General features: G+C 58.6%; 10 protein-coding genes across 10 annotated transcripts; 6 read left to right on the forward strand and 4 right to left on the reverse strand.

Moving 5' to 3' along the window:
• Nucleotides 1-75: 75 nt before the first annotated feature.
• B0H64DRAFT_416632 (uncharacterized protein) lies at nt 76-873 on the forward strand (the record flags this gene model as incomplete). Its single annotated transcript, XM_062805180.1, has 1 exon — nt 76-873. One exon carries the CDS (start codon nt 76-78, stop codon nt 871-873), a length of 798 nt encoding a protein of 265 aa, XP_062661182.1.
• A 143-nt stretch (nt 874-1,016) lies between these two features.
• B0H64DRAFT_441112 (uncharacterized protein) lies at nt 1,017-1,249 on the reverse strand (the record flags this gene model as incomplete). Its single annotated transcript, XM_062806545.1, has 2 exons — nt 1,017-1,044; nt 1,104-1,249. The coding sequence occupies 2 exons, from the start codon at nt 1,247-1,249 to the stop codon at nt 1,017-1,019; spliced, it is 174 nt and encodes a 57-aa protein (XP_062661183.1).
• A 306-nt stretch (nt 1,250-1,555) lies between these two features.
• On the forward strand, nt 1,556-2,878 carry B0H64DRAFT_392747 (ribosomal L27e protein family-domain-containing protein). The gene is made up of 4 exons (XM_062803582.1): nt 1,556-1,642; nt 1,732-1,804; nt 2,017-2,353; nt 2,420-2,878. The coding sequence occupies exons 2-4, from the start codon at nt 1,742-1,744 to the stop codon at nt 2,425-2,427; spliced, it is 408 nt and encodes a 135-aa protein (XP_062661184.1). The 5' UTR covers nt 1,556-1,642; nt 1,732-1,741; the 3' UTR covers nt 2,428-2,878.
• A 664-nt stretch (nt 2,879-3,542) lies between these two features.
• B0H64DRAFT_129547 (triose-phosphate transporter family-domain-containing protein) lies at nt 3,543-5,396 on the reverse strand. Its single transcript, XM_062798096.1, has 5 exons — nt 4,907-5,396; nt 4,759-4,826; nt 4,472-4,695; nt 4,007-4,414; nt 3,543-3,946 (listed from the first exon to the last, which is right to left on the reverse strand). Exons 1-5 carry the CDS (start codon nt 5,041-5,043, stop codon nt 3,584-3,586), a joined length of 1,200 nt encoding a protein of 399 aa, XP_062661185.1. The 5' UTR covers nt 5,044-5,396; the 3' UTR covers nt 3,543-3,583.
• Nucleotides 5,228-6,548, forward strand: B0H64DRAFT_129623 (uncharacterized protein). The gene is made up of 3 exons (XM_062798097.1): nt 5,228-5,817; nt 6,115-6,158; nt 6,272-6,548. The coding sequence occupies exons 1-3, from the start codon at nt 5,366-5,368 to the stop codon at nt 6,457-6,459; spliced, it is 684 nt and encodes a 227-aa protein (XP_062661186.1). The 5' UTR covers nt 5,228-5,365; the 3' UTR covers nt 6,460-6,548.
• A 1,865-nt stretch (nt 6,549-8,413) lies between these two features.
• On the forward strand, nt 8,414-10,811 carry B0H64DRAFT_129633 (uncharacterized protein). Its single transcript, XM_062798098.1, has 6 exons — nt 8,414-8,586; nt 8,658-8,727; nt 8,789-8,869; nt 8,928-9,278; nt 9,332-9,757; nt 9,810-10,811. Exons 1-6 carry the CDS (start codon nt 8,576-8,578, stop codon nt 10,404-10,406), a joined length of 1,536 nt encoding a protein of 511 aa, XP_062661187.1. The 5' UTR covers nt 8,414-8,575; the 3' UTR covers nt 10,407-10,811.
• Nucleotides 10,812-12,228: 1,417 nt separating this feature from the next.
• On the forward strand, nt 12,229-19,986 carry B0H64DRAFT_129665 (uncharacterized protein). Its single transcript, XM_062798099.1, has one exon. The coding sequence runs from the start codon at nt 12,388-12,390 to the stop codon at nt 19,822-19,824; it is 7,437 nt and encodes a 2,478-aa protein (XP_062661188.1). The 5' UTR covers nt 12,229-12,387; the 3' UTR covers nt 19,825-19,986.
• A 30-nt stretch (nt 19,987-20,016) lies between these two features.
• On the forward strand, nt 20,017-20,766 carry B0H64DRAFT_392765 (uncharacterized protein). Its single transcript, XM_062803583.1, has one exon. The coding sequence runs from the start codon at nt 20,089-20,091 to the stop codon at nt 20,527-20,529; it is 441 nt and encodes a 146-aa protein (XP_062661189.1). The 5' UTR covers nt 20,017-20,088; the 3' UTR covers nt 20,530-20,766.
• Nucleotides 20,767-20,785: 19 nt separating this feature from the next.
• Nucleotides 20,786-22,414, reverse strand: B0H64DRAFT_431561 (uncharacterized protein; the record flags this gene model as incomplete). The annotated part of the gene is made up of 4 exons (XM_062805978.1): nt 22,092-22,414; nt 21,199-22,020; nt 20,934-20,983; nt 20,786-20,809 (listed from the first exon to the last, which is right to left on the reverse strand). Exons 1-4 carry the CDS (start codon nt 22,243-22,245, stop codon nt 20,786-20,788), a joined length of 1,050 nt encoding a protein of 349 aa, XP_062661190.1. The 5' UTR covers nt 22,246-22,414.
• A 219-nt stretch (nt 22,415-22,633) lies between these two features.
• Nucleotides 22,634-26,942, reverse strand: B0H64DRAFT_339567 (uncharacterized protein). Its single transcript, XM_062801206.1, has 3 exons — nt 26,474-26,942; nt 22,892-26,423; nt 22,634-22,812 (listed from the first exon to the last, which is right to left on the reverse strand). Exons 1-3 carry the CDS (start codon nt 26,677-26,679, stop codon nt 22,768-22,770), a joined length of 3,783 nt encoding a protein of 1,260 aa, XP_062661191.1. The 5' UTR covers nt 26,680-26,942; the 3' UTR covers nt 22,634-22,767.
• Nucleotides 26,943-27,037: the final 95 nt, after the last annotated feature.

Here is a 27,037-nt window from a genome sequence, read left to right on the forward strand (position 1 = left end):
TTGTCCATCGATACAATACAGAATATTGTAAATCGTCGAAAGCACGGATCCCACATTCGGCAAACCATCATCACCATGGCGTACGTTGACCTCAGCCGGCGAGACATTAATGTTCTCGAGAAGATCAAGGATCCAGAATTCGATCCGTCGCTCTTGGTCCAAGTCGATCCGTCCCTTCCCAAGGACCCGCACATTTCCGACCCCAATGATTACCAGAAGGTAGCCCAGCAAGAACGCGATATCATCATGTCCATCCAGAAGCTCGAGATGCAGCAGGCGCAGCACAAGTCCAGTGGGGCGACAAATACCGACATTGCCGGGGGGTATCGCGATTGCGTCTCCAAGCTCGGCCAGCTTATCCAGCATCACCCGCAATATGCGAGCGCCCGCAACAACAGGGCACAAGCCTTGAGGCGGCTGTACGGAGACTTGATCCTTGTTGCGGGTGCGCCGGCAAGTTCGCAGGCACTAGTTCAAGAGGTCGACGACACCGAGCGGTTAGAGACGGGCAAGACGATGCTGTGTGACCTCGACCATGCCATCTCGCTTCTCACCCCGAAGGTTGCATACTCCAGACTATCTCCACAGGCCGCGAGGGCCTTATCCAATGCCCACACCCAGCGCGCCGCCCTGTATCTTATGACGTCCAAACTACTCGAATCGAAATCGGCTTCGGTACACGCGGACAGGCCAGAGGCTGGCTGGTCGAAATTGGAGTTCGAGGAGCACGCGTCGCGGGATTTCGCTATGGGCGGTAGATACGGGAATGAGATCGCAAAGGGCTTGGCCGTAAGCACGAACCCGACAGCGAAGCTTTGCGGGCAGATGGTGCGGGAGGCGATGAAGAAGGAGTACGGGCCGGGTTTGGCATGATGCTCGGTTGGCATAGGGGCGTCGGTGCATATGAACGGGGTGATCAATGGTCGAGCTATTTGGGGCGGCGTTCAGGTCTGTCATGCGCGTATTCGTGCGAGCGGTTTGTCGTATTTGCGTAGAAAGCGTGCAGAATAGATATATTATGAGCTCTTGAAGAAACTGAGGCGACTGTGCGGACTTGTCTTAGTAGAGCACCCCAGGGAATACTAACGGAAAGCTAAACGTACCGACGGGCTGTCTCAACGATCTCCTGCGTGGACTTGCCTTTGTCCTTCTCCTCACGGTTGATCCTCAGCGCAGCTGCCGAAACGCCGATGAACACGGCGAAAATCGGATCCGCGACCCGAGAGATGATGTATACTGGGGGTGCCATTGTCGGGGGCTAACGCGCCAATTGGACAGATTCGAACAAGAAGGTGTGGATGAAAAATACGGGCGATTATCCAGCCAGACTTGAGAAAGTTTTGGAGTTGAAGCGTTGAAGCCAACTGCTCCATCGGTCCGGCTTTCGCTTGGAGTCGAGTTGAGGCAGCTGAGTGGGGCTCATGAGAGCCGACCTCTGCTGGGGGGCTGCTTGGTCCATGCACGCAATGGCTGGGTGCACGGTCCAAATGTTAGTCATCGGTACTGACCAATCCGCGTCGTTTGCCCACTTGAATTTTGGCAGCCCACAAACTGGAAATTATTTCGGGGAACGACCTCCAAGAATCAGCCCTCACTCTCTGTGCCCGCAGTCGACTTCAGGAAAGGCCCGAGGAAACAACAGGTATGTCGTGACCCCAACCTGCGCCCGATTGCACAAGGGGTATATCGCTTTAGCTTTCCTGGCTTGCTGACCCTGCGATCACCCAACAGAACCGACAAAATGAAGTTCCTTAAGACGTCGAGGGTCTGCCTCGTTACCCGGGGTCGCTATGCCGGCAAGAAGGTACGCCATCCGCAACGAACCTCTGTTTATTTTGTTGGCAACACCGAGTATCTGGGATGAGAGTCGCATGGGGCACGGGGCGCACTGGGTGAGAGGAGCAGTGTTGAAAAAGAGGTGGACAATGTGAAGGCATCGGCAGGGAGCACGAGTGGAGGCGATTGATTGCGCAGAATATGGAAACGCGGAACAAAGTGCTGACTCCTGCTTTCCAGGTCGTCATCATCCAGCCCGTCGACAGCGGCAACAAGTCGCACCCCTACGGCCACGCCCTGGTTGCGGGCATCGAGCGGTACCCGAGCAAGATCACGCGCCGCATGTCCAAGACGAGGCAGGAGAAGCGCTCCAAGGTCAAGCCCTTCATCAAGGTCATCAACTACAACCACCTGATGCCCACCCGCTACACCCTCGAGCTCGAGGGCCTCAAGGCCGTCCTCAACGCCGAGACCTTCAAGGAGGTCAGCCAGCGCGAGGAGGCGAAGAAGACCGTCAAGAAGGTGCTCGAGGAGCGCTACACGAGCGGCAAGAACCGGTGGTTTTTCACTCCTCTGCGTATGTCCTCACTCCTTACCGCGCACCATTGCGCAAGGGAGACGTTGTACTGACAATGTGACACAGGCTTTTGATCGGTTTTTCCTCACAATTGGCTGGGCGGGGCGAACGGGTTATTCGGGCTGTACACAGCAATCATCACGGAATAAAATCTGAGGCTCACTAGCTGAATTTTTACGGCATTTTGACGACACACTCGTCTGGCGTTCACGTCGTTCCTCCTAGATATCCAGCCCGCGTGTGCCGCCGGTTCAGCATGGGAAGCCGGGTCTGGGCAAGGCAGGCAGGGGGGCGGAGCGGGCGGGAGCGTGGCACTCAGTAACCGATGATGTCCTGGCCTAATGGGAATCCAGCAGAGTAGGACGAGCAACGATGTCTTTGGCGACGTGTTTAACTGCTCCGTTTGTGACAGCTGCCTCTGGGAAATGTGACTGCGTTCCGTGTATTCGTTACGATTATCTCCGCGTCTCGTAATCAGCCTGAGCGTACTTATTTAGCCCTCGCAGAGTGTCACACCAGAAGACGCCCCATTTCCATTCTCCTCCCGGTCTTTACCAAGCCAAGTGTCTTAAAAACGCACGAACCAGGAGGACAGATACAACACAAACTCTCGATATTGACGCTGGTTGCTTCGGGCCCACAAGACACAGCGCACTGGAGTCTATGAATGTTATATCTACAATTCTATTTTCCCCTCAAGCTCGCCTCGAAAGCCACGCCGAAAACAAACTCTCCCACAAAATGCCATGCGAGCAAAGCAAACCCCGTGTTCGTGACGCCGGCACCTCCACGCCTACGTGTGCGCTCTTCTCCCGTCCGTCGTTCTATGATGCCTACAGCCCGCCGTTTCCCTTCTTCGGCTGGACCAAAAGTGCAAAAACCAATGGGGGTGAAAAAAAGAAGATAACAACCGGACCAAAAGATGGTGGTGATGGAAGAAAAAACAATAGTAGTGTGCATTATGTACTCGCCGAGTATCCCACCGCCGGCGCCGCCATGTTCGTGTCATCAGTTAGAAATTCCCGTCCCCCTGCCCGCCCATGCATCCATAGTCCACTTCCCGATCCCAAAGGCTGGGGGCGAAAGGAAGCTTTCGTCCTTTCCCTTTTGTGCATTAAATCGTCGTACGGTGGGAAAAGGGGAAATTAAATGAATATGCCAAAGCGGAATTCCTCGTAACCGCGCCTTGTCTCCCTTCTGCCTTTTGTCTCTTACTTCTCCGCACACAGCTTAAAACTTGGACAGACCCATCTTGTTCTTGGCCTCATCCAGGTAGACGGTGGCATCGTACGACGGGGCAAGCCCGCCGAGGACGACAAAGACAGTCATGAGAACAAGGGCGATGATGGCGATGCGGCGGAGCACGGGGCGGCTGTTGCCGAACTCGGCCCACTGCCGGCCGGCCTCGCCCGCATAGCCCTTGATCGCCTCGTAACCAAGCTTGTAGTAGACCATGCCGCCGAGCGCGATGCTGTAGCCGAAGAACTGGAGCCCGGTGACCTGGGTGCCCCAGATCATCATGGAGGCGAGGACAAGGAGGACGTCCTTGAGCACACCGCAGAGGGTGAGGACGAGGGACGAGGTCTTGCCGATCTGTCGCAAAATGGTTAAAAAGACTTGTTCCTTACAACACCAGGAAGATGGGATGCTTACCAGGAACACGACCGAGACGTTCAGCAGGAAGGCGCACATGCCGTTCAGGAAGAAGGTGAAGAGGCCGACGTCGTAGACCTCGGCCATGCTGACCTTCGGCACTTCCCAGAAGAGGGCAACCACGAAGTTCATGGCAGCGCACACCGGGGCGAAGTAGTACAGCGAGACCAGGGGATCCATCTTGAACTCAGCGGAGCTGAGGAGCCGCTGGACCATGGTGAGACGGAGCGCCTCAAAGATGATGCCGGCAATCTGGTAGATGAAGCCGATCCAAACAAACTTGATCTCTCCGATCGAGGCGATGACGACACCAACGACGATGATAGAGACATTCAGGAAGACCTTGAGGTTCGGCTGCGAGACGCCGAGCGCCCAGCTAGACAGGAGCACAGCAACGGGGGTGGTAGCCTGTTTCGAGTTAGCCCAGGTCCTTCATGCTCTGTCAAGGTAGTAAGTGGCACTCACCTTGAGCATCTGGATGAAGGCGACGCTGAGGTAGAGATAGGTGAGGTTGCCGCAGATCAAGCTCAAGCTGAAGAAGAAACCGATCGGGACGATGGCGCGGAGGTAGACGCGGCCCGTCATCTTGACCGTCTTCCGGCCGTCGAGCAGCGTCGTGTACCGCGCGAGAAGTTGTGTCATGATGGTCGCAAACGCAAGATGGAACGTGGTCAGGAGGACCGGGTAGGCTGTCAAGTCTCAGCATTTTGCGACTTTCGGTCTCCCATCTTCCAGTTCTGTGGTGTTCTTACCAAAGCCAAGCGTTGAGAGAATCCATTTGTTGAAGAGGATGACGGATGAACTGAGGGAGATCCAGACACTGCAAGCCGAGGGTGTCAGCCGTCTGCTCAATCGCGGGGTGCGTGCCCGCCGACCATTTCAGGTCGGTTTGTTACTCACGTCACGTATAATGCGGGATGGAGCGATGCCTTGGGAGGCTGCGACTTCTCGACCTCGGGGTTGACGGTGGGGAGAACGGCGTCGCTCTGCTCCCGGGGCTGGTCGCCCGAAGCGCGTGTCTTATCTTCGACTCCCATTTTGAGATCCGGGGGCTGCGACGTTGCGGGTGCTCGTCCGTATAATGAGTTCAATTACAGTTGCTGAAGCCGGCAGCGATGTCGAATGGTAAGGCGCACGAAGTAGGTCTCGGAAAGACGACAAGCACGGCGAGGAGTGTTGGAGGCGCACGCAGGCGGTGACGTGGGACAGGAAGGTTAAAACGAATGGATGGTCAAGCCAGCTGCGACGGACCGGATGGGAGGTGGTTAGTTGTCGAAGAAATTCGGCGAAGGCGACGAGAGATGAAGATGGAGCGTGGGGACCTCTGCCATTAATTGGGTCGTTGTCTTGCAGACTGCGATGTCGCGGGCTGCTTCTGGAACGGGGCGGCCAGCCTGGGACTTGACTTTTTTCAGGGGCAGCGGGTGTTGCAGGGGGCACACCCTCGGAACGGAAGCCAGGCCGGCCTTGGTTCATGAGTGGGGCGCGGGCGGCGATGTTGCGTGCTCTCCCCACCGCCAATCAGATATGGTTTTGGGAGATTGGTGCTGGGGACAGCCTAGATTGGCGGTAGTTTTCCACCAAGCCCGAGCCACACGCCCACAGCATTCAGCAACGGCGCCAGCGTCTTCAACGAGCAAGGGACTGAGGAGCCAAGGCTGCTGGTCAAAAATTCGTCAACGGCCGTCGATTGGCACAATGCACAGAAAACTTCCGGGTTCTCATCACACCGAAGCAGGCATTGATGCGGTCCGTGATTTACACTGCCACCGAATACCAGCTGGCTCAAACAGGCAACTCGGCTTCTCTAAGTAAGACACTCCTCATATTGGCTTTCGTGGGGATCAGTTCGCTTGGCAAGGGCGGGCATGATAACATCAAAGATGGATTAAAAGATCAGCAAGCTGGTGCAACGGTGTCGACCACGGATACATCAGCAACATCCCAGGTGTATCGCGGCGGACAAGGGAGATGCGAGCCGATATCTGCAAAACAAGATTGGGGTGAGATTGCGCTGGGGGTCTGTCGTGCATCAAATCAGCAACCTCCCGCCGCCCACATGCTGTGGCTGTGGAACTCAAACGCTTGCTAACTTTGCTCGCAACCAGCACGCTCGCGATGGCCCCCTGCAAGTCCTCCTCTGTGTCAAAAGGTGAGTTTAACAACCGACCGACAAAAGGTCTCCTTGTTTGCAGGTAGCTCAGACGGGACCATCCCTCGAACAATTTCGGCGGGAGACTTCGGTTAGGTAATCGGGCTGTACAGCTGAGTTTTTTGACCGGCGCCTCCTCCTTCTCCTTCAGTCTGTTTGTGATCTACACCGCATCCCCGCCTTCGACAACACATTTCGGACCGGCGGGAGCGGACGGGACAAGAAGGACCGGGCGCATCTTGATTCGTGCACGACGGGAGTTCTGGCAGAAGCGCATGGCGATCGCTCATATCCGCTGTAACAGAGCCAATGATGAGATTCCCATGGTTGGGCAAACCCATGAGATTTTCCGCCGCCTTGTGAACCCGACATGTGAGGTAAGGTGGTAAGGTAGTTACGGAATAGAGTGATTATGGAGGTATGAAGCACACCAACTTGGCATCCATGTTTGGAAGCCAAAAAGAATAGGCTTTCCCGGGTTAGACCAGGCTTGTTTGAGACCGGCCGTGAGGGCTTCCCCGAGATACTCGACTTGGACCACTCCTGAGTCGATTAACTCTGGATTTTCCCGAGCATGCGAGGTCAGGTCTCCCTTGGGTGCCTCCGCTCTCCGTCGTCCGCGACTGTCTGTAACCGACACAGCCACAAAGACCAGCGCGGGCGGGCCTTTGGGAACCAGGCACCTGAATCGTCGTCATAGCGGCCACGTTGTTTATTCATCGAGGTTTTTGTTCATTGCCACCTGAACTTGGACTCGACGCCCTGAGATATCGCCAAACCGAAAGCAAGGAGGCAAGGAAAAGGCGGAATGTCTCTATCAATTTTAGACCACTGGATGCTATTTTTCTCTCCCGTTTCTCTTACTCTTCTTTAGGTTCAGAAAGTGCATCTATCCACAAACGCATGAGGGGTGAACTGCAAGTCGTATGGGCACTCTGGGCCGGGCCACATCGATCCCACGGGCAGATCCTAGGATGCGTCGAAACGAAAGGGGAACACAAAGAATATTCCTTCAACCAACGCCATCTTCCTCCTCGCCGGTCCCAATCATCGTTGGTTCTTCCACATGTCCAGACGGGGACACATGGTCGCGCCCGTTGGTGCAACCTATGCTTGTCGAGGGTCGTGGAACATGGCTGGATCAGTGGGGTAACTGGAAGGTACTTCGTACGTCACCTTCATCCCCAAGTCTTCCACCAGGTATGTTATCGCGCTGGACAAAAAACTTCGGACGATCTTGCTCCAGCAAGTCCCCTTTTATTTACGCCTTCTTCCGGGCCCCGAGGCTGATCGCTCGAGTCTCGTTGGCGGCGATGCACCTTCGTTCTGGTGATCGTCCAAAGGGCTCGGTGTGCCACCCTGGCGATCGAGGTGGTGAAACGAGACGCAGTCAAGCAATGTGGAGTTGATTAGCGGCTCGCACCAACTCGAAACAAGGCTCACTTGCCACGTCCCCTGCAACCCCGGTCTCAGTGGTGCGGCACGACAATCGCTGTCATTTTGAGAGCGGACTTCCCAGCTGAGCTCGCTTTGCTGGTGGTGGGTTGTGTTGCCTTTTCCCTGTCGCCGGCACTGGAGACATTGGGCGATTACCTGATTGAGAATCGGATGCCCCGATTCGCGGCCTTTGCTCGAACTTTTGCGGGTTGCAACTGTGGCCGGTAATTAAACCAAATGCTGCGGTGGCTGGACATACACAGGAAGGTAGCGACGTTAAAACACAGGATGGCGGAAGATGGAGAATATGGCATCCGGTACGACATTGCGCGTACGGACTGTCGGGTGTCGTGCACATGCAGGCGAAACCGGGGTTAGCGTCGGGTGCCGACCGCGCATGCAGACAAACAGAGTGGTGGCTTTCTAGCTTTTGTGCGCCCAACCAAAAAAATAAAATAAAAAATAAAAAATGCAGTGTCTGAGGTGAGGCAATCGGGTTGCGGGAGGATGACATCGCAGAATTTCCTTGAAAGATTCGAGACGACAAGAGACATGGGGCTCGAGCGGCCCATGCCCTGGTTCCCCAGTGCCGCTTCGCTGCATCGTGCAATTGGCCCCCCACCAGACCAACCGTTTCGAGATTGGGACAATCTTAGCCCCTCCATCAACCCCTCCCTCGCCCCTTTTTTTCTGGGGCCTGATAGCGGTCTGGCCATCCCGGCAACGAGCCCAAAGTCAACAGCCAGGGTCCAAGAGCTCGCTGCCCGCCTTCATAACCACCACCACCAGAAAGAACCCCCGCGTTTGTGTCCCGCGTTTCCAACCGTCCCGCTCTCAACACCACAGCTCGTTCCCAGCGTTATAAATCTGCCTATTAGATTTTTACTGTTTCTGCCAACAGCACTCGTTGCGACCCCGTTGCGACTCCTGCAAAAGTGCCCTGCCCCGCACTTGCCCGAGATCTTCACTTCTCTCCCAAAATGGCGGACATGTACGTTTCCACAGGAGCAAATGGTGTGCTGGTGTGACTTGGAGACGAGGTTACTAACGGAGATTTCACAGCCAGGTCGACGTTCTCGTCATCGGTGCCGGCCCGACTGGCTTGGGCGCAGCCAAGCGTCTCGACCACATTGTGAGCTCACCGCCCCTCCGCTCTGGCGCTACCGGCGAGGTTTGCTAACTTGGTGATTTAGAATGGCCCGTCTTGGATGATCATCGACTCCAACGAGAAGGCCGGTGGTCTTGCGTCCACTGATGTCACCCCTGAGGGATTCGTAAGTCTCGGCTTGTCGGCCATCGCAAGTTCTATTGCTAACGGGAGCATCCTCACAGCTTTACGATGTCGGCGGTCACGTTATCTTCTCGCACTACAAGTACTTTGACGACTGCATCAACGAGGCCCTGCCCAAGGACGATGACTGGTACACCCACCAGCGCATCTCGTACGTCCGGTACAAGAACCTCTGGGTTCCTTACCCCTTCCAGAACAACATCTCGATGCTGCCTAAGGAGGACCAGGTCAAGTGCATCGACGGGCTCATTGACGCTTCCATGGCCTCCCGGGTCGCTACTACGAAGCCCAAGGACTTCGACGAGTGGATTCTCCGGACGTGTGGTGAGGGTGTCGCCGATGTCTTCATGCGGCCGTACAACTACAAGGTCTGGGCCGTGCCTACGACTAAGGTACGGATGCTCGTTTGATTCCCGGCTGATCGTATGCTCACATAATTTTACAGATGCAATGCGAGTGGCTCGGTGAGCGTGTTGCCGCTCCCAACCTCAAGTTGGTCACCCAGAATGTCATCCTCAACAAGGTTGCCGGCAACTGGGGTCCCAACTCCACCTTCCGCTTCCCCGCAAGGGACGGAACCGGCGGTATCTGGATCGCTGTGTCGGACACACTTCCCAAGGAGAAGAAGGTGTACGGCCAGAAGGGCGAGGTCACCAAGGTGGACGCTCAGAAGAAGACAGTCACATTGAAGGACGGCACCACTATCGGCTACGGCAAGCTCATCAACACGATGGCTGTGGACGCTCTGGTTGAGAAGATGGGCAACCAGGAGCTGGTTACTCTGTCCAAGGGCCTCTTCTACTCGTCGACCCACGTTATTGGTGTTGGCATCCGCGGCGAGCGCCCGGAGCGCATTGGCGACAAGTGCTGGGTAAGACAGGAAAGGCCATTCTTTCGACATGAATCGCTAACATGTGTACCAGCTCTACTTCCCTGAGGACAACTGCCCCTTCTACCGCGCCACCATTTTCTCCAACTACTCGCCATACAACCAGCCGCAGGCCGATGCCAAGCTGCCGACGCTGTACAACGCCGACGGTAGCAAGGCCAAGACCAGCGAGGCCAAGGAAGGCCCGTACTGGTCGATCATGCTCGAGGTTTCGCAGTCGACCATGAAGCCAGTCGACGAGGAGAACCTGCTGAAGGACTGCATCCAGGGGCTCATCAACACCGAGATGATCAAGCCCGAGGATGAGATCGTGTCGACCTACCACCGCAAGTTCGACCACGGCTACCCGACGCCGTCGCTTGAGCGTGAGGGTGTCCTCAAGCAGCTCCTTCCCAAGCTTCAGGACATGGACATCTGGTCCCGTGGCCGCTTCGGCAGCTGGAGGTACGAGGTCGGAAACCAGGACCACTCGTTCATGCTCGGTGTGGAGGCGGTCGACAACATTGTCAGCGGCGCCGTTGAGCTGACGCTCAACTACCCCGACTTTGTCAACTCGCGCCAGAACACTGAGCGCCGGCTCGCCCAGACCTTCTACAACGCGGGCGGCGTCCCTTCCCGGCCCAAGGCTTAACCGCCGCGGTTTGTCGTGGAAGCTAGGCGCTTATAAGCCGAGGCTTCGGGCCGCATGCATAATGGGCGGGAACTAACCTTTCTCGTTACACTTGCATGACACTTTCTTTTCGCCGCAGCGTGCGTTTGGAATTTTAAAAAAGAGGAGAGCGGGATTTGCGGGACGGTTCATTAGAACCGAGGGCTACAACCTAGGTTCTCGTGGAACATTGCCAGCCAAGGCTAGACACCTTAGATACTAGAGGAATTTTCAGCCACTGGCCCGGCAGAAAGACCGATGCCGGGCGATAGAATATAATACAATATCGAGGGAGAAATGAGATGATGTGCTCTGAGTGTCGTTGTTTATTCGCGAGACATCGTTTGTAATCTGCATGTATTTCGGTTCAAGTGTCGGTTTCCACGTGAACCGCGCAGGGTGGCTTGTCGCCAACACGGAGGCGCCCGGCGTGGTGTAACCGGAGCTCGGATTGGCTGCAGCTTTGCCCGGAGCGGTGACGTCAATGGCGCTTTTCTGCCAGAAATAGCGCTAGGGGTCCATCACCCTCTCATGGTAACTCGAAGTTGAGACTGAAGATTCGGGTTGCGATAAGATGCCGCTTTTGGAGACCGCCTATGCAGATAATGGCATAGCAGTGAGAGTACCTCGCTACCTACCTAGGTAGTAATGCCTTGGAACTCAGGCTGGGCCCCGCGCATGCCCGACTTTGCATGCCTGATGAGTTTGACCGGATCCGTGGGAGTTTGGAAGGAACCTAAAAGAGGGGCAGCCCAATGTGACGGCAGCCCCTGCCCCAGCCGCCGTGGGAAATGGGCACAGATGGGGAAGCTTTGAAAATCCGACCGCTTCTTGAAAGCCCACTTTCAAAAATAATTGCGGGTTACCCAATGTGCGCACACGGGCGAGGGAGCGGTATTCGCGGCGAGCATGTTACGAGCCAGGATTGTCTGTGCGGTGAGCCGTCGATGTCTGAGACAACCGAATGCAATCAACCCGCGCTGCCGGTGAGTTCGTAGATTATTATATAGGTTCATCCTGACGGATCCGTCCGTTCTTGCATTCCTCGGGACCCTGGACCCGCACCCCGCGTCCGCCAGCCGCAACGTTTGCTTCTGCTGCTAGGTAGGAAGCTACCACGACCAGGTGGTACCCTTAGTTCTCGGTTTGCCGCCCGTCACCGCATCGTACTCGGCCGTTTCGGCACGCAGCTCCTCCTGACCAGCTCCCGGGTCACCTGCACCACAAGATTCCCCCCCCGCTCTCCCCCATCCCACCCGTCCCCACGGGCTCTGCAACGACCACCTTTTTTGAGACCGCGCTATCGCCCTGTTGGGACGGCGACTTGAGCTCTTTCGAGTCTTGACTCGCGGTCCGCCGCCGCCACGACGCAGTTAGGTAAGGCAACTGCTGCACTCCCGGAAGAACGGCAACAGCCGCTGCGCGCACAACAGAACAGGCAACTCGCCTCCTCTATCGCACACGCACCACAAACGGAAGCCAACCGCCACCACGGACCTTTTTTGCAAGCAGCTGCCAACAACCCCGCCGAGAAGTGGTGTTATTCTTTTTTCCCCTTCTTCTTAGTTTTTTTTTTTGCCCTCCGGAGAAAAACCTCCACACCCCCCCCCCGGACAGGTTGACCAAAACGGCCCCGGAAAGCATCCGGACACGGCACCCGCAAAATTTGGAGAGTCCCAAGCGAGGCTCGGGGACCCGCTCTAAGACTGCTGCCACTTGCCAACGCCCCCGCTTGCCGAATCTCCGTTTTGCCCTCGCAACGACTCGAGTGTGCGGGCGATGGTTATCATCATCACCAACAAGCAGCAGAAGCGGTATAACATGACAGGCTCAACGTTGACTCCCGCCCGGCCAGCCTTCGATACTTGAGACCCGCGGATCCCTCAGGTACTCCCCCCCCTCCGCCTCCTCCTCCTCCTCCCCGCCTCCCCCGCCTCCTCTCCGGCCGGCTGTCCGCGACGATATGGACTCCGCCGCCGGTGCCTCCGCATGGCCGCTCGACGAACAGCTACTCGAATCCCCGGCCCGCATCCTCGAGCGGCTGCGCCAGATCGCAGGATACACTTGGGACGATACCCGACAGCCCTTCCACTCGACTTATGACAACTGGCAAGTCTTCGGCACGCGGTTCGTCTCGCCTCACTCGACACGCCCGTCCGGCGCGAATACCATCACGCCCCCCGCGCCCTATCACGCGGCCAACCCGCTTATCGCGCCTAGTTTCATTCCCTCTAGCCGAGCCTCATCTTCAGACCATCGTTCCCATGTTTCCTCGTCAGAGACCGAGTCCATCTCGGACCGGTCGTCCGCCGCCGCCACGGACGCCCCCGCCATTGAGCAGCACGTGGTCGCAAGGGTGTCGTACCACGTTCTCCGCGAGGAGAGGGCCTTTTACATCTCGAAAAGCCTAGTCTCCAGCGTCGACCCGAAAGGGGAGCGCATGGTCAAGCCACTGGATGTGATGCGGTTGCCGTCGGCGCCCGGTGACCGAGGACCCATCATCGTTGCCATCTATGAGGATCCCGGCCCGAATTCTCTGGTAAAACTTCTGGATTTTGGGCCCGCCTTTTACTTTGCCAAAAGAGATAGTGATCGGTGGGAACCACGTCGGAAGGTCACCCCCAGGCTAGCCCCCCCCATCAGCCTACAAAACTTTCTAGATTTCGCGATTGGTGCCGCACAGTGCTTGGAGATCGTGCATCACGGGCAGGGTATCGTTCATGGTGAGATCCGTGGGGACGCCTTCCATTATAACATCGAAACCAACAAGGTCAAGCTGGTGTCGTTCGGGTCGGGGCTCCGATCCTTCGAGCACGGCCTAACGAGCACGGGGTGGTCGGCCTTTTCCAAGGCGATAGGTGTCAAGCACAAGCTACAGTACATCAGCCCCGAGCAGACGGGGCGGATGCCGGCCGAGCCGGATACCCGCACCGACATCTACTCGCTCGGTATCCTGTGTTGGAGTCTCTTGACGCAGCAGCTCGTGTTCCAGGGAGACTCACCGCTGGACATCGTCCAGGCTGTGCTCGGCCGGAGGATACCCAGCGTCACCGCGATACGCATGGACGTTCCCGAGGTCGTCGGCCGCATCATTCAGAAGTGCACCGCCAAGAACGTCGCCGACAGGTATTATTCGGCCGGTGGTCTCCGCTACGACCTCGTGGCCGTCCAAAAGATGCTCAGCGATGGCGATTCAGCAGCGCTCCGCGACTGGCCGATAGGTTCCAGGGACGTCTCATCTTCATTCAGGCTACCAACCGGTATGCTTGGCCGAGAACAGGAACGAGCCGAGTTCGTGAACCTCATCGAGAAGGTCGCCAAAAACCACACCTTGACCCAAAACGGCACCACGAACCGGAATTCAGACGCATCGAGCTTTGGTACCGATCTCAACGACGCCGCCGACGGCTCAAGCGACGGCGGAAGCTCGGCCGGTGGGATAAACCGCCATAGCCCCTCGATCCCACAGGGAGACAACAAGTCCAAGTCTGGATCCCAACAGTCTCCGCCCATAATCACCGACTCGGCGGCGGCGTCCCTGTCGACCATGTCGTCGGGCGTCTCGACTTTGTCGGGTGGCCCTCGCCCCCCTCGTGCATGGGACAAGCATTCATTGCTCGACAGCAACCATACGGGTGATGGCCACAATTCGGAGGCTTCGCGGCATAACGCCACCGTGGTGACCGATTCTTCGTCCGCCAGCCTGGCTCGCCAACTCGGCTCGGCCAAGTTCAGGAGACAGGGCCATTGCGAGATCGTCCTGATCGAAGGAGCCGGGGGGCTCGGGAAGAGCTGCCTCGTCCAGTCTGTTCTCCCAGACGCCCGCAGACGAGGCTACTGCGCGACGGCCAAGTTCGACCGGGCGAGGCGGACGCCCTTTGGGCCTCTGCTGAAGCTCCTCTCCTCTCTATTCCGCCAGGTGCAGGGCGAGCGGAACACGGAGACGGCGTTCCATCAGTCCCTGAAGCATCACGTCCAACCGGTTTGGCCAATGCTGCACAAAATCCTAGATCTCCCGGAATTTATCCTCCCGCCCCCGGCAGCCGATTCGCCGCTCACACGTCCCTCTTCCAATAGTACCCAGGCTCCTAGGCCCAACCTCGAAAAGCGCGGCTCCTCCCCAGACACCGCATCCGTGTCAACCCCTTCCACCCTCCGAGCGTCCTCCGGCTCGGCGCCAAGTTCGCGTGAATTCCTCCGTGCCGGCGCCTCGACCAAAACCAACCGGCTCATGACTACCTTCCTCGATGTGCTGAGGGTGTTCACCCAACACAAGTTCATCTGCTTCTGCCTGGATGATTTGCAATACGCAGACGATGAATCCCTAGAACTCATTAGCCAGATCATTAGCGTCAGGTTAAAACTCATGCTCATCATAACATACCGCCCAGAGGACATCGCTCCCGAGGCGGTGCGCAGGTTATTGACCCCCCCCAAATCGGACGACTTCCCCAAGGGCGGCGGTCCAAGGATGACCAAGATCACCCTCGCGCCGCTTGGTGAAGAGGACATAGTTCGCTATGTTTCCGCGACGCTCTCACTGCCCAAGGAAAGAGTCCTCCCTCTGGCCCTGGTCATCCAATCCAAGACGGCGGGAAACCCCTTCTACATGCGGGAAATGCTCAGCGCGGGCTACCGGAAGAAGTGCATCTGGTACGACTACATCACCGGCCACTGGAAGTATGACCTGGATAAGCTTTTTGATCAATTCCAAGGGGAGCAAGACTACGACGTCCTTGACACTGCCTTCATCACCCGCCGCCTGAGCGAGCTGCCGGCGGCTTCCAGAACCATTCTTGCCTGGGCCGCCCTGCTGGGCCAGACATTCTCTTTTGATCTGATTTGCAAGCTGATGAGTGGGCAACGGTATGTGGAAGATCGCCCAGAAAACCCGGGTGAGCCGTTGGTTGCCGCCTCCTGCGAGGTGGACGTCGTCGCGGGCCTCGAAGCCGCCATCCAAGCCTTCATCATCATCCCTTGCGACCGAGATGATCACTTCCGCTTCGCCCACGACCGCTATATCCAAGCCGCGGCTGCCCTCAAGGAGTGCAATGCCCGGTCGATGCACTTTGCGATCGCGCAAGTGCTCCTCAAACATTACTCGGGCGACCCGATCCTGAAAGATAATGCCGCTTCCCATATCTGCGAGTCCGTCCACATCATCAAGAAACGGATACCGCATCGGCGAGCCTTCCGGAACTTGCTGTTTGAACGCGCACATGAGGCGACCGAGAGCGGCGCACGTCCCACAGCGGCCAAATACTTCAGTCACGCCGTGGCCCTGCTGCAGTCGAATCCCTGGGATGAGAGCGCCGAGGACGTGTCGTACAACGAGACTCTCCAGATCTATCTGCAAGCTGCCGAGTGCTATTTGTTTATGGGCCATCAGAGTGCTGCCAGCGTGCTTCTGCAAACAATCTTCGACCACGCGAGGACAGATTTTGACAAGGCCCCCGCATGGGTGCTGCAATCGAGGATATTTGCCCAGGCTGGTGACTCGAACGAGGCCTTGGCTTCCCTACAACAGTGCTTGGTTGCTCTCGATATGGCCGTCGATAACTCCCCGAGCATGGAGAAGTGCGATCAGCATTTCGAGCGTCTGACTGAGAAAATCCGGACAACGAATCGCGAACAGGTGCTTAGCCCTGTTGCCACGCCGGACCCGATGCTGGTATCTATCGGCGCGGTGCTAGCGGAGACGACGAGCGCCGGGTGGTGGACCGAGTGCGCTGCCTTCTACCAGCTGACTCTGCTGATGATAGAGACGCACTTCAGCCGGGGGGGCTACCCTCAGTCGGGCATGGGCTTCCTGTACATGTCTATCGTCGCCCTGTCGCGGTTCAACAACGCCAAGCTGGCGGCCGAGTTGGCCGGCATTTGCCTCGAGCTCCTAGATAAATCCCGCGATCCGTTCTCTATCTCGCGGGGCTACATGATATATGCCAACTTTGTCGGTCATGTGCAGGATCCCATCGACGTGTCGGTCGGGCAGATTGAGGGGATGGTGGACTACACCCTGGCCGCCGGAGATAGGATATCAACCATCCTCAGCTTCGCGCTCGCAGCACAGCTAAAGTTTTATGCCAGCGAGAACTGCGCCGATCTCGAAGCCTTCTGCCAATATGGCTGCGAAGAGATTCCCAACTGGCATCTCGACACGCGCGGCGGCACGCTCCTCATTGCTGTCAGACAAGTTTGCCGTGCGTTGCAAGGCAAGACTCGGTCCGCGAACCCCCTCGTGGTTATGAGCGACGAGCACCATGACACCATCACTTACAAGAACTGGCTCATGGCGAACACTAACAATGGCGGCCGGTCGTTGCTGATCTACGAAACCATGGAGATTGTACCCCTTTTCCTCTACGGGCACTACGACCAGGCGATTGAGCTCGGCAAGGCCTGCCAGGAACGGGCGCATCTTTTGTGGTCGGCTCGCAACACCAGGCTGGCGATGCTCTTCTACGGCTTGGCTTTGGCCGGCGCCGTCCTTCGCCGGCTAGGAGACCCCCTCTCGCCAGGAGCAGAGGGCCTCAAGGAACACGTTAACCAGGGGGTCAAAAAGGTGGAGGAGCTCAGCAAACGCATCAAAGATTGGCAGGTTGTCGATGACGTCAACTATCTCGCTTGGTCGAAGCTGCTAGACGCCTCCGTCTCGGAAATGCTCGGGAATCACGGAATAGCTATCCGGCAGTATGAAGAGGCGCTAGATCATGCCTCGGAGCACAATTTCACCTTCGAAGAAGCACTCGGAAATTACTTGATGGCCAACATCTTCATCAGGAACAACGCGCGCCGCTCCGCCCGCTCCGCGCTACGCGAAGCCGTTTCCCTGTTCCGTCAGTTCGGCGCTACGGGCGTTGCGGACCATATCGAGAGTGACCACAGCATCATCCTTCAACGGGCCATGCGGAACCCTCGCACGCTCGATCAGGGGGTGCAGACCGACTTTTCTGCCGATGCTGCGACCGTTCAGTACCGGAATGTCGATGACAACGGCACCGAGGATGCCCAGCAATCCACCCAGGCCGCCGTGGCCGCCCTGAGAGGCGAGCGCATGTCGGCCTGGCGCGGTTCGATGCAGCCCGAGGCCGGCGTCGGGTTGCCTGCCCTCGATATGATCGATCTGCATGCAATCCTCGTGTCTTCCCAGGTCATTTCTTCAGTCCTGAGGATCGACGAGCTCCTCAAGACCATGTGCGACGTGATTCTCCAAACGTGCAGTGGGTCCGCCACGCTCGCCGCCATCGTAGTGCAGGACGAAGGGGCCGACGAGAAGGGCGGCGACTGGTGCGTCGCCGCCAGCGGTGACCCCGAGAAGGGCGCTGAAGCGCACATGCCGGGCATCCCGCTCAGCGTGACCGACCTCGTCGCCGAGAACGTCGTGCTCTACTGCACCCGTTTCCGCGAGGCCGTCTTCCTCCAGGACCTCCTCAACGACGAGCGGTTCGGCAACGTCGGCGAGTTCTGGCTGCGGCGGAATCCGGGGAGCAAGGCTGTCATCGCCATTCCCATTTGCCACGGGTCGAAGCCGCTGCTCGGTGTCCTCTATCTCGAAGGCACCTCCGGCTCGTTCACGGACCGCAACGTCAGTGTCCTGCAGCTTCTTGTGAACCAGATCGGCATCAGTTTCTCCAATGCGCTGGCCATGAAGTCGGTCGAGAAGGTTTCGGCAGAGAACATCTCAATGGTCGCACTCCAGAAACGCGCCTTGTCCAAGGCGATCGAGGCCGAGACCAAGGCGAAGAATGCCGAGGCCGAGGCGATCCGCAACGTCAAGCTTGCTGAGGATGCGACGAAGGCAAAGTCCATTTTCCTGGCCAACGTCTCCCACGAGCTGCGCACGCCGCTGAATGGCGTTATCGGCAATTCCGAGCTGTTGAGAGATAGCAACCTCAACAAGGAGCAGCTAGAGATGGCCGACTCGATCAGAGTCTCGGCCGACTTGCTGCTGACGGTCATCAACGACATCCTCGACTTCTCGAGAATGGAAGCCGACAAGATGAAGCTGTACATCATCGCTTTCAACCCAGAGGAGATGGTGCGCGAAGTCGTCCGGGCAGCCTCGTACAGCAACAGGGAGAAGACGTCCAAAAAGAACGTCAAGATCATCCAGGATATCAACCTACCGCCCATGCTCATCTACGGCGACCCGATCCGGCTCCATCAAGTTCTGGGCAATCTCATTGGAAACAGCCTCAAGTTCACCGAGGATGGATCCATCACCATCGGCGCCCGGATCGAACAGCAAGTCGATGACAACGCGACGCTGACATTCTGGGTCAAGGACACGGGCATCGGGATCTCGCCGCAGCAGCTCGAGAACCTCTTCCAACCGTTCAGCCAAGCGGACGCGAGCACGGCGCGCAAGTATGGCGGAAGCGGCCTCGGCCTGAGCATCTGCAAGTCACTCATCGAGACCATGATGCAGGGCACGATCCGCCTTGAAAGCCAAGAACACGTCGGCACCACCGCCTGGTTCACCGTTACCTTCGACAAGGCCCGACCGGAGGTCGTCGCCGGCGACGAACAGCTCGCCCCGCCCGGCACCCTCCCGGAACCCGTCAAACCTTACCCAGCCAGACAACAAAGCTCCCTCCTGCTCAAGGACCTCCCGTCCTCGGTCAGCGCCGCCGCCGCCGCAGTAACAGCCCCCGCAACCCCCGACCTCTCCAAGATCCCCAAGTCGGAGCTCCGCATCTGCATCGCGGAAGACAACGTCATCAACGCCCGCATCGCGCTGCAGTACATGCAGCGGCTGGGGTATCCCAACGTGGACACGTACGACAACGGACTGAAGGCCGTCGAGGGCCTGCGCGAGAAGGCGCGCAAGGGCACGCCCTACCACATCATCCTCATGGACGTCCAGATGCCCGTGCTCGACGGCTACGAGGCCACCAAGCTGCTGCGCGACGACGACCTCGAGTCGGTCCGCAGGGTCCTCGTCATCGCCATGACCGCCTCCGCCATCCAGGGCGACCGCGAAAAGTGCCTCGCCGCCGGCATGGACGACTACCTCGCCAAGCCCGTCCGCTCCGAGGTGCTCAAGAAGAAGCTCGACGCCTACCTGCTCGGCGACGCCGCCTTGACCGCCGTGCCGAACGGGACCGCCGACGCGCCGCATGTTGCGGCCGCGGCCGAGGTTGAGGCTGAGGCTGAGGCTGAGGCTGAGGGGCCCAAGGCTGCGACCGCGGCTGCGGTTGCGGTCGCCGCTGCCCCGGCTGCCCCGGCTGCCCCGGCTGAAGCGCAGCCGCAGGGCCGGGTCGTCGTCAAGAACCCACAAGCCAATCCTGTGGGTTCGTGCGAGCCCGGAGAGGCACCGCCACCACCACCTCCCGCACCCTGTGGACCGAAATCGGGTGAGAAGGCGGCGGAGGCGGATGTGCGTGTCACGTCGGTCTGAAGACGGGATCGGGGTGTGTGTGTGTGTGTGCGTGCGTGTGTTTGTGTGCTGAGCGAGTTTTTGTTACCTATGCATCCTGTCTGTCCTTTTCGCTTGCGGGGTTATGGCTGGATGGATGGATGGATGGACGGGCGAAATGGGCCATGGGTACTGCATCTGCGTCTCACATTTTCCCCTCCTTTTCCTTTGCCCTTTTTTTTTTTTTTGCTTCAATTTCTTTTTTGGAACAAACGCCCTTTTTGGTTCTGCTTTAGATACCTCTTTATGCATGGGCTTCTCGGGGTTATGCCGCGTTTTATGTTTTCCCCGTCGTTCTCGGTCTTCTACTCTCCATACTTAACTATATATATATATACCATGTGGATGCGGGGTGGGGGTGTTGATGATGATGGGACATGGGCATCGGCATGGACTTGGGGTGGTTGGTATATTGGGCCCGGGCTCGGTTCGGGAATGGATCTTTGGCGTGGGTTACTTGTGGCCTGGCCTGCTTGGGTTGGATTCTGGGTTTGGGAGGGTCGTGGAGCGATTTGTGCATACATAGTTTTTTCAAGATTGAAACCTGGCGTGCTGCGATGGTTGGTCGGTTCGGTGTGGTTTGGCTTGGTCTGGTCTGGTCTGGTCTGGTTTGGTGTGGTGTTTTGTCGGTTTTGGCCGCGAGCGTCGTATCACATCATATATGTTGGCTGGGTACTACTAGACTAGTGGAATCTGATACAGCCGGCTAGATTCATCGCTTTCCTTGTTACTTTGTGGAGAGTGGGCGGGTGGGAAGTATGGGTTCCTTTTGGGGAGTGGCGGCGCTGCCTATCTCTGTGCTGTTGGCGGTGTTGTCAGGGTGAGCAGTAACTGGGCGTGTAAAGGGGGTGGTTATGTGTGCTATGTCCGTTAGGGTAATAGTAGTGAGCCAAGTTGATTAATCAACGTTATCGACGCCTGGAAGTTGCACTTTCGTGTTCGTCTATCTAGTATCGTGTTTTCTCAACTGTGTATCGAGGTCAGCTTGAACCCGTCTATGCCATTGTGTTGGGTTTCTAATGAATGGTGAGGCGCGTGCGAGGGCATACAGTATATACTCTCTGATCAAACCTTCGATGGCGGGCACCTACTTCTGATCGGTTACATCGGAATTCCTCGAGCAAAAGGTGCCCTCTCAAGACTATTTTGAGGCAGTTAACTAGTGTTTATCAAGGGGCTAGGCATGTGGCTCTTGGATTCGACTTTACATCCACACGTCAGGCAACACATCACATCCACACAACCTACACAGCAAACCAAAGCTTATTTATTCTATTACTTGAAACCTCCCACCCAGCTAATTAATTAATCAAACCTATCCCCTCACCCAAGCCGCCACCCCCAGCACAAACACACAAACCAGCACATCCGCCCGGATCGTCCCGAGCACCTCCCCGTAGCGCATCGCCATCTCCACCTTGGCCCTCAGCCCGGCCGGCAAGAACCCGACCACCATGCCCAGCATGCCGCTCCCGCCCGCGGCCGCCGTCTGCAGGCGGCTGCGGCCGCGGTCGGCGAAAAAGTGCCGCGTGCCCAGCAGCAGCGCCTCGGCGGTGGCGAAGGCCCAGAAGAAGTTCTGCGACGACGCGGCGGCGGCGACGGTCGGGTCGGCGCGCGCCTCGGCCGAGCCGGCGGCTGCCGCGGCCGCGCTGTCCCGCGAGAGCTTGCTGCCCGTGAAGGGCGTGTACAGGGCGATGTAGAGGCCGAGGGCGAGTGCGATGAGCGCGTGGAGGAGGCGCCAGAGGGTGGCGCTGCGGGTGGTGGCGGCTTGTTGTTGTTGTTGTTGAGGTGGGAAGGGTTGGGCCGCGCCGCCGGGGCCTGTGGACGGCGGGAAGGGCATCCCGGGCATGCCGCCGGCGCCGCCACCGCCGCCGAGCATCTGCATCATCATGCGCATCATCGGGTCCTCTTCCATGCCTGGCGGCGCGGTGGGCATACCCGGCATGCCCGGCATGGGAGGGGTGGCGGTGCCGGGCTGGTCGACACCGAGCATCATCTGGCGAAGCTGGGCGTCGGAGATGTTGGTGTTGGGGGATGGCACTCGCGCGGTGGTCTGGGGCTGGTAGAAGTGCTCCGAGATGTCGACTTCTTCGGGATCGGCATGCTGGGCTGCGGCGGTACTAACTGGAGCGCTCGGTGTCGTGGTCGTCGCTGTGGCTGCCGGTGCGGGCGCGGGGTCTAGAGAACACGGGGGTGGTTAACTAGCTGTTTGTTGGTTGGACAGGATATCTACTTATGGCGGAACTCACCTCGCGGAACGCCCCCTCCCAAACCGGTGATTCTATTCAACCTATCCCCGGCGCCGGCCTTAATCTTCGCCTCGCGACGGGCCTTGCGTTGGCGCGCCTGCTCAGCAGCACGTGCCGCGGCAGCTTCTTCGTCTGATGTCAACATTTCCGTCATCGTTTGCCTGTCTCTCTTTTCCCGGTCGAGCGTTTATGTGAGTGTGTAGATAGTACTAGTGGTGTGTGGTTGGAGGTTGGCGCAAATTATAAATTGTTGGGCGACGATATGCCCTCGTGACGTCGAGCTCGCTCAGTGGACAAACGTGTTGAATGAAGCGGTCTTGTGGAGGCTTGCTGAGTTGTCGCATCCAGAAGGTCCCTGCTCTTATCTTATCGATGGAGCTCAACGGCGAATTTATTTTGAGCGTGAAGGGTTCGGGTTGGCTGAGAGACGTGGCAGTTGACAGAACACACCCTTGCAGAATAAACAGTCCCCCTGAGCATGCACAGAGAGGGGACTCTACCCAACTCCAGCCTCAATCACTCTCCACTCAGCACGCCCAAGTCATAAATCTATCAACTCGCATTTTCTCTTCGCCTGGCTACATTCTAATCCTAACCATAAACACAACCGCCCGTTCTTCACTCCCCGCCCCGAACCTACCCCTGAACCAACCCCTGAATCCACCCCGTAACACAATCAAGGCGTAGCCTTGCTCATGCTAATCAGCCTCTTCAGCCCAACCTACACCCCCCCCCCAATATTAGCATCAAACAACAGCAACAAACAGCCGGGAGGAGAAGAAGCAAAGAAGAAAACTTACCATCCACTGCCCACACTCCTCCACCTTATCCTTAAAGATATCCATCTGCCCCTTAGACGCAGCATCATACTGCTTAGCGGCAATCGCCTCGGCAATCGCCGTCAGCTGCTCGACCGTGTCCGGGCGGACCAGCTCGCCGTTGTTGAGGTGGTCGAACAGCAGGCCGAGCCGCTTCTGCGTGTCCTTGACCTGCGGCGCGAACGTCGCCGGCGCCTTGGACGCCACGCGCTGCATGTCCTGGCTCAGGAGCTCCACCATGCGCTGCGCGCCGGGCGGGATGTGCGACCGGTCGCCCGCCGGGTGCCGCTCCGCTTGCGGGGGAGGCGCCGACGCGCGCGGCGGCGGAGGGGTCTGCTGCGGCGGGGGGGCTCGGGCTGCTGGCGGGGGGCCGCCCGCGGCCGGGGGAGGTCCCGACATGGGCGGGGGCCCGACGGGTGGCCGAGAGGCCTGAGGTGGCGGCGCGGTGAATTGCTGGGGAGGAGGTGCCATGGGTTGTTGAGCCGCCGGTGCAGGTGCATACGGGTTAGCCGGAGGAGGCGCTAGCGGGGTGGATGTGGGCCCGTGGCCGTATGGCTGCGCTGACGGTGCCGGCGCGTATCTGTTGGACGGCGGGGGACCGGCGGGGGGAGCGTTGTATGGGGATGCGGTCCGTCCAGCGGGCGGAGGGACCATCGGAGAGGGCATCCCGGCGCCTGCTGCCACCGGTGGAGGCGCATAAGGGTTGGAGGGGTTTGACGTCACCGAAGCCGGACGCCCGGGGAACTGGCCCGACGGCGGCGGCCCAACAGGTGGTGATGTCACGCTGCGAGGAGGGGGGGCAGATCCCTTGGGAGGCGGAGGCGGAGGAGTGGGCGCGCTCCGCTGATAAGGCCCGGTAGGCGGAGGGCTTTGCAACCCTGCCTGGCCGCCAAAAGGCCCCGTGATAGGTGCCACGCTCGGTGTAGTCTTGCGGACCGGAGGCCTTGTGACCATAGGCACATCATTCCAGCTGCCCGGATCTTTGTGGATCTTGGGCGGAGGACCAGTGTTTCTCGGAGGGGGAGGGACCGGCGCTCCTGGCTGAGTGAAGGTCTGGGGGGCGCCATATCCCCCGGGTGCCGGGGCGGAAGGCGTATACCCAGCCGGTGCGTACGGGGACGCTCCGGCCGGCGCAAATTGGGACGCGGTAGAAGGCGCGTACGGATTGGGCGACGGCGCAACGGCCTGGACTGGAGCGGGTGGCGCGTAGGGGTTGGAGTGACTGGGGCCGGGCGGGGGGATTGACGCTGGCTGCTGGTAGCCCATCGGCGCTGGGCCACGGGAGGCCGCACGAGAGATGGGGGCGGTTTGACGCTGGGCAACTTGAGGGACCTGGGGGGCAGCCTTCTGGGTAGCGAGCCTGACGCGGTTCCTGGCCACTTCGGCGGCGGGGAAGTTGGTCGGAAGGAGGTCCAGGTATCTCTGCGCGACAGCCAACTGGCCGTGGGCGGCGACGATATCCGCGTACTGAGTATACTTGTCGTACAGCGACCCAAGCTTCCAGCCCTCCGCGAGTTCTTTCTCGTCGTCGGCGAACTTGATGACGTGGCGGAAGACGGTGACCTTCTCGATGAAGTGCTGCAGCGACCTGGCGTGGATCGAGAAGGTGGAGTCGTTGCTGGCCTCCTGTAGCCCGGCCTGCTCCGCTTCCTGGAGCTCAACAACCCAGATATCCACCACCTTTTCGAGCTTGGAGCCCACGAGGTAGCAGAAGGAGGCATCCTTCCTCGAGCCAGACTCGTAAATTCGGTCGCCGAGGGCCTCGCAAAGATCGGGGAACTCGGAGGGCTCAGCAAAGGTGCAGAGCGTGACCATGGTCTCCTTCCAATTGCCAAGATCCGCGTTGTACACGACGTCCCACAGGTTCTTGCCGATGACCGAGTTGATAAGCCGCAAGTAGCTCGGGCTGCCCTTCTTCTGAGCGAGGTAGGAAGTTTGCACCTTGTCAACAAGCTCCTTTCCGCCGCAGTTGGCGAGGATAAAGGCATCAGCGACCCTGTCCTCCTTCAGGCAGATATCGACGGCCTTCTCAAAGTTACCGAGGATGATAGCCCTGGTTACCTGGTCCTCGGCCGTGTTGCCTTCGCCCAGCAGCTGGAAGGGCTTGTCCGTCTTGGCGCCCTTGGCAGGGGTGAGGTCAGACAGGAAATCATCACCCTCGTCAAGATCACCCCACATGCTCGTCACACGCTTGTGCTTCTTCTTCGCGTCGTCGCCGTTGGGTTGGGGCGGGGCCAGCCCCGTCTCCTTCGGCTCTTCCTTGGGCTCGGTGGCCTCCGCCTGTTCGGGAGAGCTGGGGGCTTCCTCGTCCTTGGTGAAACCGAGATACTCGAGGATCTTGGTGCGCCCGTCTGACTCGCTCAGCGCCTTCAACACCTGCCAGTCAGCCTTCTCTTCCTCCGTCTGGGCGTCAGCAGCGTTGGTGTCGCAGATGGCGGCGACATCTCCGCGCCTGTACGCCTCCTCGAACTTCTCGGTAGCAGAGCCGATATCGGAATCGACCGAGAAGCTGGATATCTGGATCTTGGAGGATCTGGGTTGACCGGCAGGCGTGTCATTCTTTTTAAAGGTGATAAGCTTGCCGCCATAACCGAAAGAAACACCGACCGGCCGCTCGAGCCAAACTGGCGCCCTCACGAGGGAGAACGACGCGCCCTGAAGTTGGGTGGGCGCCTTGGCGAAGAAGTCATCGTCGTCCGTGCTAGTTTGTGCGGCGGGCACAACCGAGGCATTCGTGTTCTGCAACGTCTGGACGGTGATTTTGCCGTCGAACGAGGCGGTGGCCATGAGGTTGGGGTTGCCAGGGTTGAAGCGCGTCAAGAAGGTCCAGTTGGTGGCCTCCGGGAACTCGCCATATCGCTCCCCAGTCTGCGGGTTCCATACGAGGGTCCTGTTGTCCTTGCCGCAGGAGATCAACAGGCCCGGGTCCTGCTGACACCACGACAATGACAGAATGCCCTGGTCGTGCCCCTGCAGGGTCTTCTCGGGCGCCTGAGAGTTCCTGAGGTTCCACAGCAAAATCAGCGGGGTGTTGTCGTCGGAGGTGGCGGTCAGGAGGTTGGTGGAGTTGGTCGGGTCCCAAGCGATCGCGCTGACAGGCTTGCGGTTGTTGTTCAAGGTCAACGAGGCTTTTTTGGTCTTCAGATCCCACACTGTCACAAAACCGCCAGCGCTGCCCGTCGCCAGAATATTGGACACCTTCCGGTTCCAGGCCACGCAGTCGATGTCGTGGGCGGCAGCGGTGCCGAGGCGGAAGGCGGTCGAGGTGTCGTTGATGTCCCAGACGAAGAGTTCGCCCTTTGAGCCAGCGGTGGCGAGTACTTGGGGGCGCAGGGGGTTAAACTGTAGTGCCTTGATCGGCCCGGTATGCTTGGTATCGCGCGACATGACTGCCTCCTCGCCAGCAAGAAGCTTCGCGGCATCCCACAACTGTAGCGAGCCGTCCTCCATCGCGCCGGCGATGACACCCCGCGGGTGCTCGTCGCTGGGGGCGCCCCATGCTATGTCGTAAAATCTTTCATGGTGTTAGCGTCGAGACTACGCCTAGCCATGCGATGCGCGTACCTGGACTCGGTGCTGATGCCGGCTACCGGCTGTAGCTCCAGGCCCTGATCGAGAGCGTCTAGGTTGAGGTCCCATAGCTCGAGCTTGGTCTCGTCTGAGAAGTCGGCATCGACTGCGCCGGACCTGGTGCCTGTAACCAATACTGGGTTCGGACCGGCAGACCAGGCGAAGGCCGCAGTCCGCGGGATCTCTCTCAACCGGACCATGGCGAAGGTCGGATAGGGATCGACTCGGGGAGAGACGACGAGGGCGGTGTTACGTTGTAAAGTGGGGGTTGTTGGTGGTTATTCGAATTATTGAAAGGGTAGGCGAAACAATTGGGTCGAGAGGAAATTAAACACCAGAATCCCTACCGCGTCAAGCGTCGAGCCGTGAGGGCGTAGGGTGGACGGTGTGCGGTGCAGTTCGGTGCAAGTCGGGATCGGTGCGGCCTGTTGCCAGATTGCCCTTGATGCCAGGGCAAGCAACCAGCAAGGCAATGCGTCTTCAGGGGATGCGCCCCAGAATTTGGCGGCTGTCTAACCGCAAGTGACAACGAAATCGACAAGATACCCTAACCCTGTG

Source organism: Chaetomium fimeti (assembly GCF_033439085.1).
Source record: "Chaetomium fimeti strain CBS 168.71 chromosome Unknown B0H64scaffold_3, whole genome shotgun sequence".
Lineage (NCBI taxonomy): Eukaryota > Fungi > Ascomycota > Sordariomycetes > Sordariales > Chaetomiaceae > Chaetomium > Chaetomium fimeti.

Coding starts and splice junctions, on each gene's coding strand:
- B0H64DRAFT_392747 (XM_062803582.1), top strand. CDS start 1,742: ATGAAGTTCCTTAAGACGTCGAGGGTCTGCCTCGTTACCCGGGGTCGC. Junction 1,805..2,016: donor GTCGCTATGCCGGCAAGAAG/GTACGCCATCCG, acceptor CCTGCTTTCCAG/GTCGTCATCATCCAGCCCGT.
- B0H64DRAFT_129547 (XM_062798096.1), bottom strand. CDS start 5,043: ATGGGAGTCGAAGATAAGACACGCGCTTCGGGCGACCAGCCCCGGGAG. Junction 4,696..4,758: donor TCTCTCAACGCTTGGCTTTG/GTAAGAACACCA, acceptor GAGACTTGACAG/CCTACCCGGTCCTCCTGACC. Junction 3,947..4,006: donor ACGTCTCGGTCGTGTTCCTG/GTAAGCATCCCA, acceptor ATTTTGCGACAG/ATCGGCAAGACCTCGTCCCT.
- B0H64DRAFT_129623 (XM_062798097.1), top strand. CDS start 5,366: ATGTCGCGGGCTGCTTCTGGAACGGGGCGGCCAGCCTGGGACTTGACT. Junction 5,818..6,114: donor AGGCAACTCGGCTTCTCTAA/GTAAGACACTCC, acceptor GCTCGCAACCAG/CACGCTCGCGATGGCCCCCT. Junction 6,159..6,271: donor GTCCTCCTCTGTGTCAAAAG/GTGAGTTTAACA, acceptor CGGGCTGTACAG/CTGAGTTTTTTGACCGGCGC.
- B0H64DRAFT_129633 (XM_062798098.1), top strand. Junction 8,728..8,788: donor CCAAGCGTCTCGACCACATT/GTGAGCTCACCG, acceptor TTGGTGATTTAG/AATGGCCCGTCTTGGATGAT. Junction 9,279..9,331: donor GGGCCGTGCCTACGACTAAG/GTACGGATGCTC, acceptor ATAATTTTACAG/ATGCAATGCGAGTGGCTCGG.
- B0H64DRAFT_129665 (XM_062798099.1), top strand. CDS start 12,388: ATGGACTCCGCCGCCGGTGCCTCCGCATGGCCGCTCGACGAACAGCTA.
- B0H64DRAFT_392765 (XM_062803583.1), top strand. CDS start 20,089: ATGCATGGGCTTCTCGGGGTTATGCCGCGTTTTATGTTTTCCCCGTCG.
- B0H64DRAFT_339567 (XM_062801206.1), bottom strand. CDS start 26,679: ATGGTCCGGTTGAGAGAGATCCCGCGGACTGCGGCCTTCGCCTGGTCT. Junction 26,424..26,473: donor GGCATCAGCACCGAGTCCAG/GTACGCGCATCG, acceptor ACACCATGAAAG/ATTTTACGACATAGCATGGG. Junction 22,813..22,891: donor AGGAGTGTGGGCAGTGGATG/GTAAGTTTTCTT, acceptor GGGGGGGTGTAG/GTTGGGCTGAAGAGGCTGAT.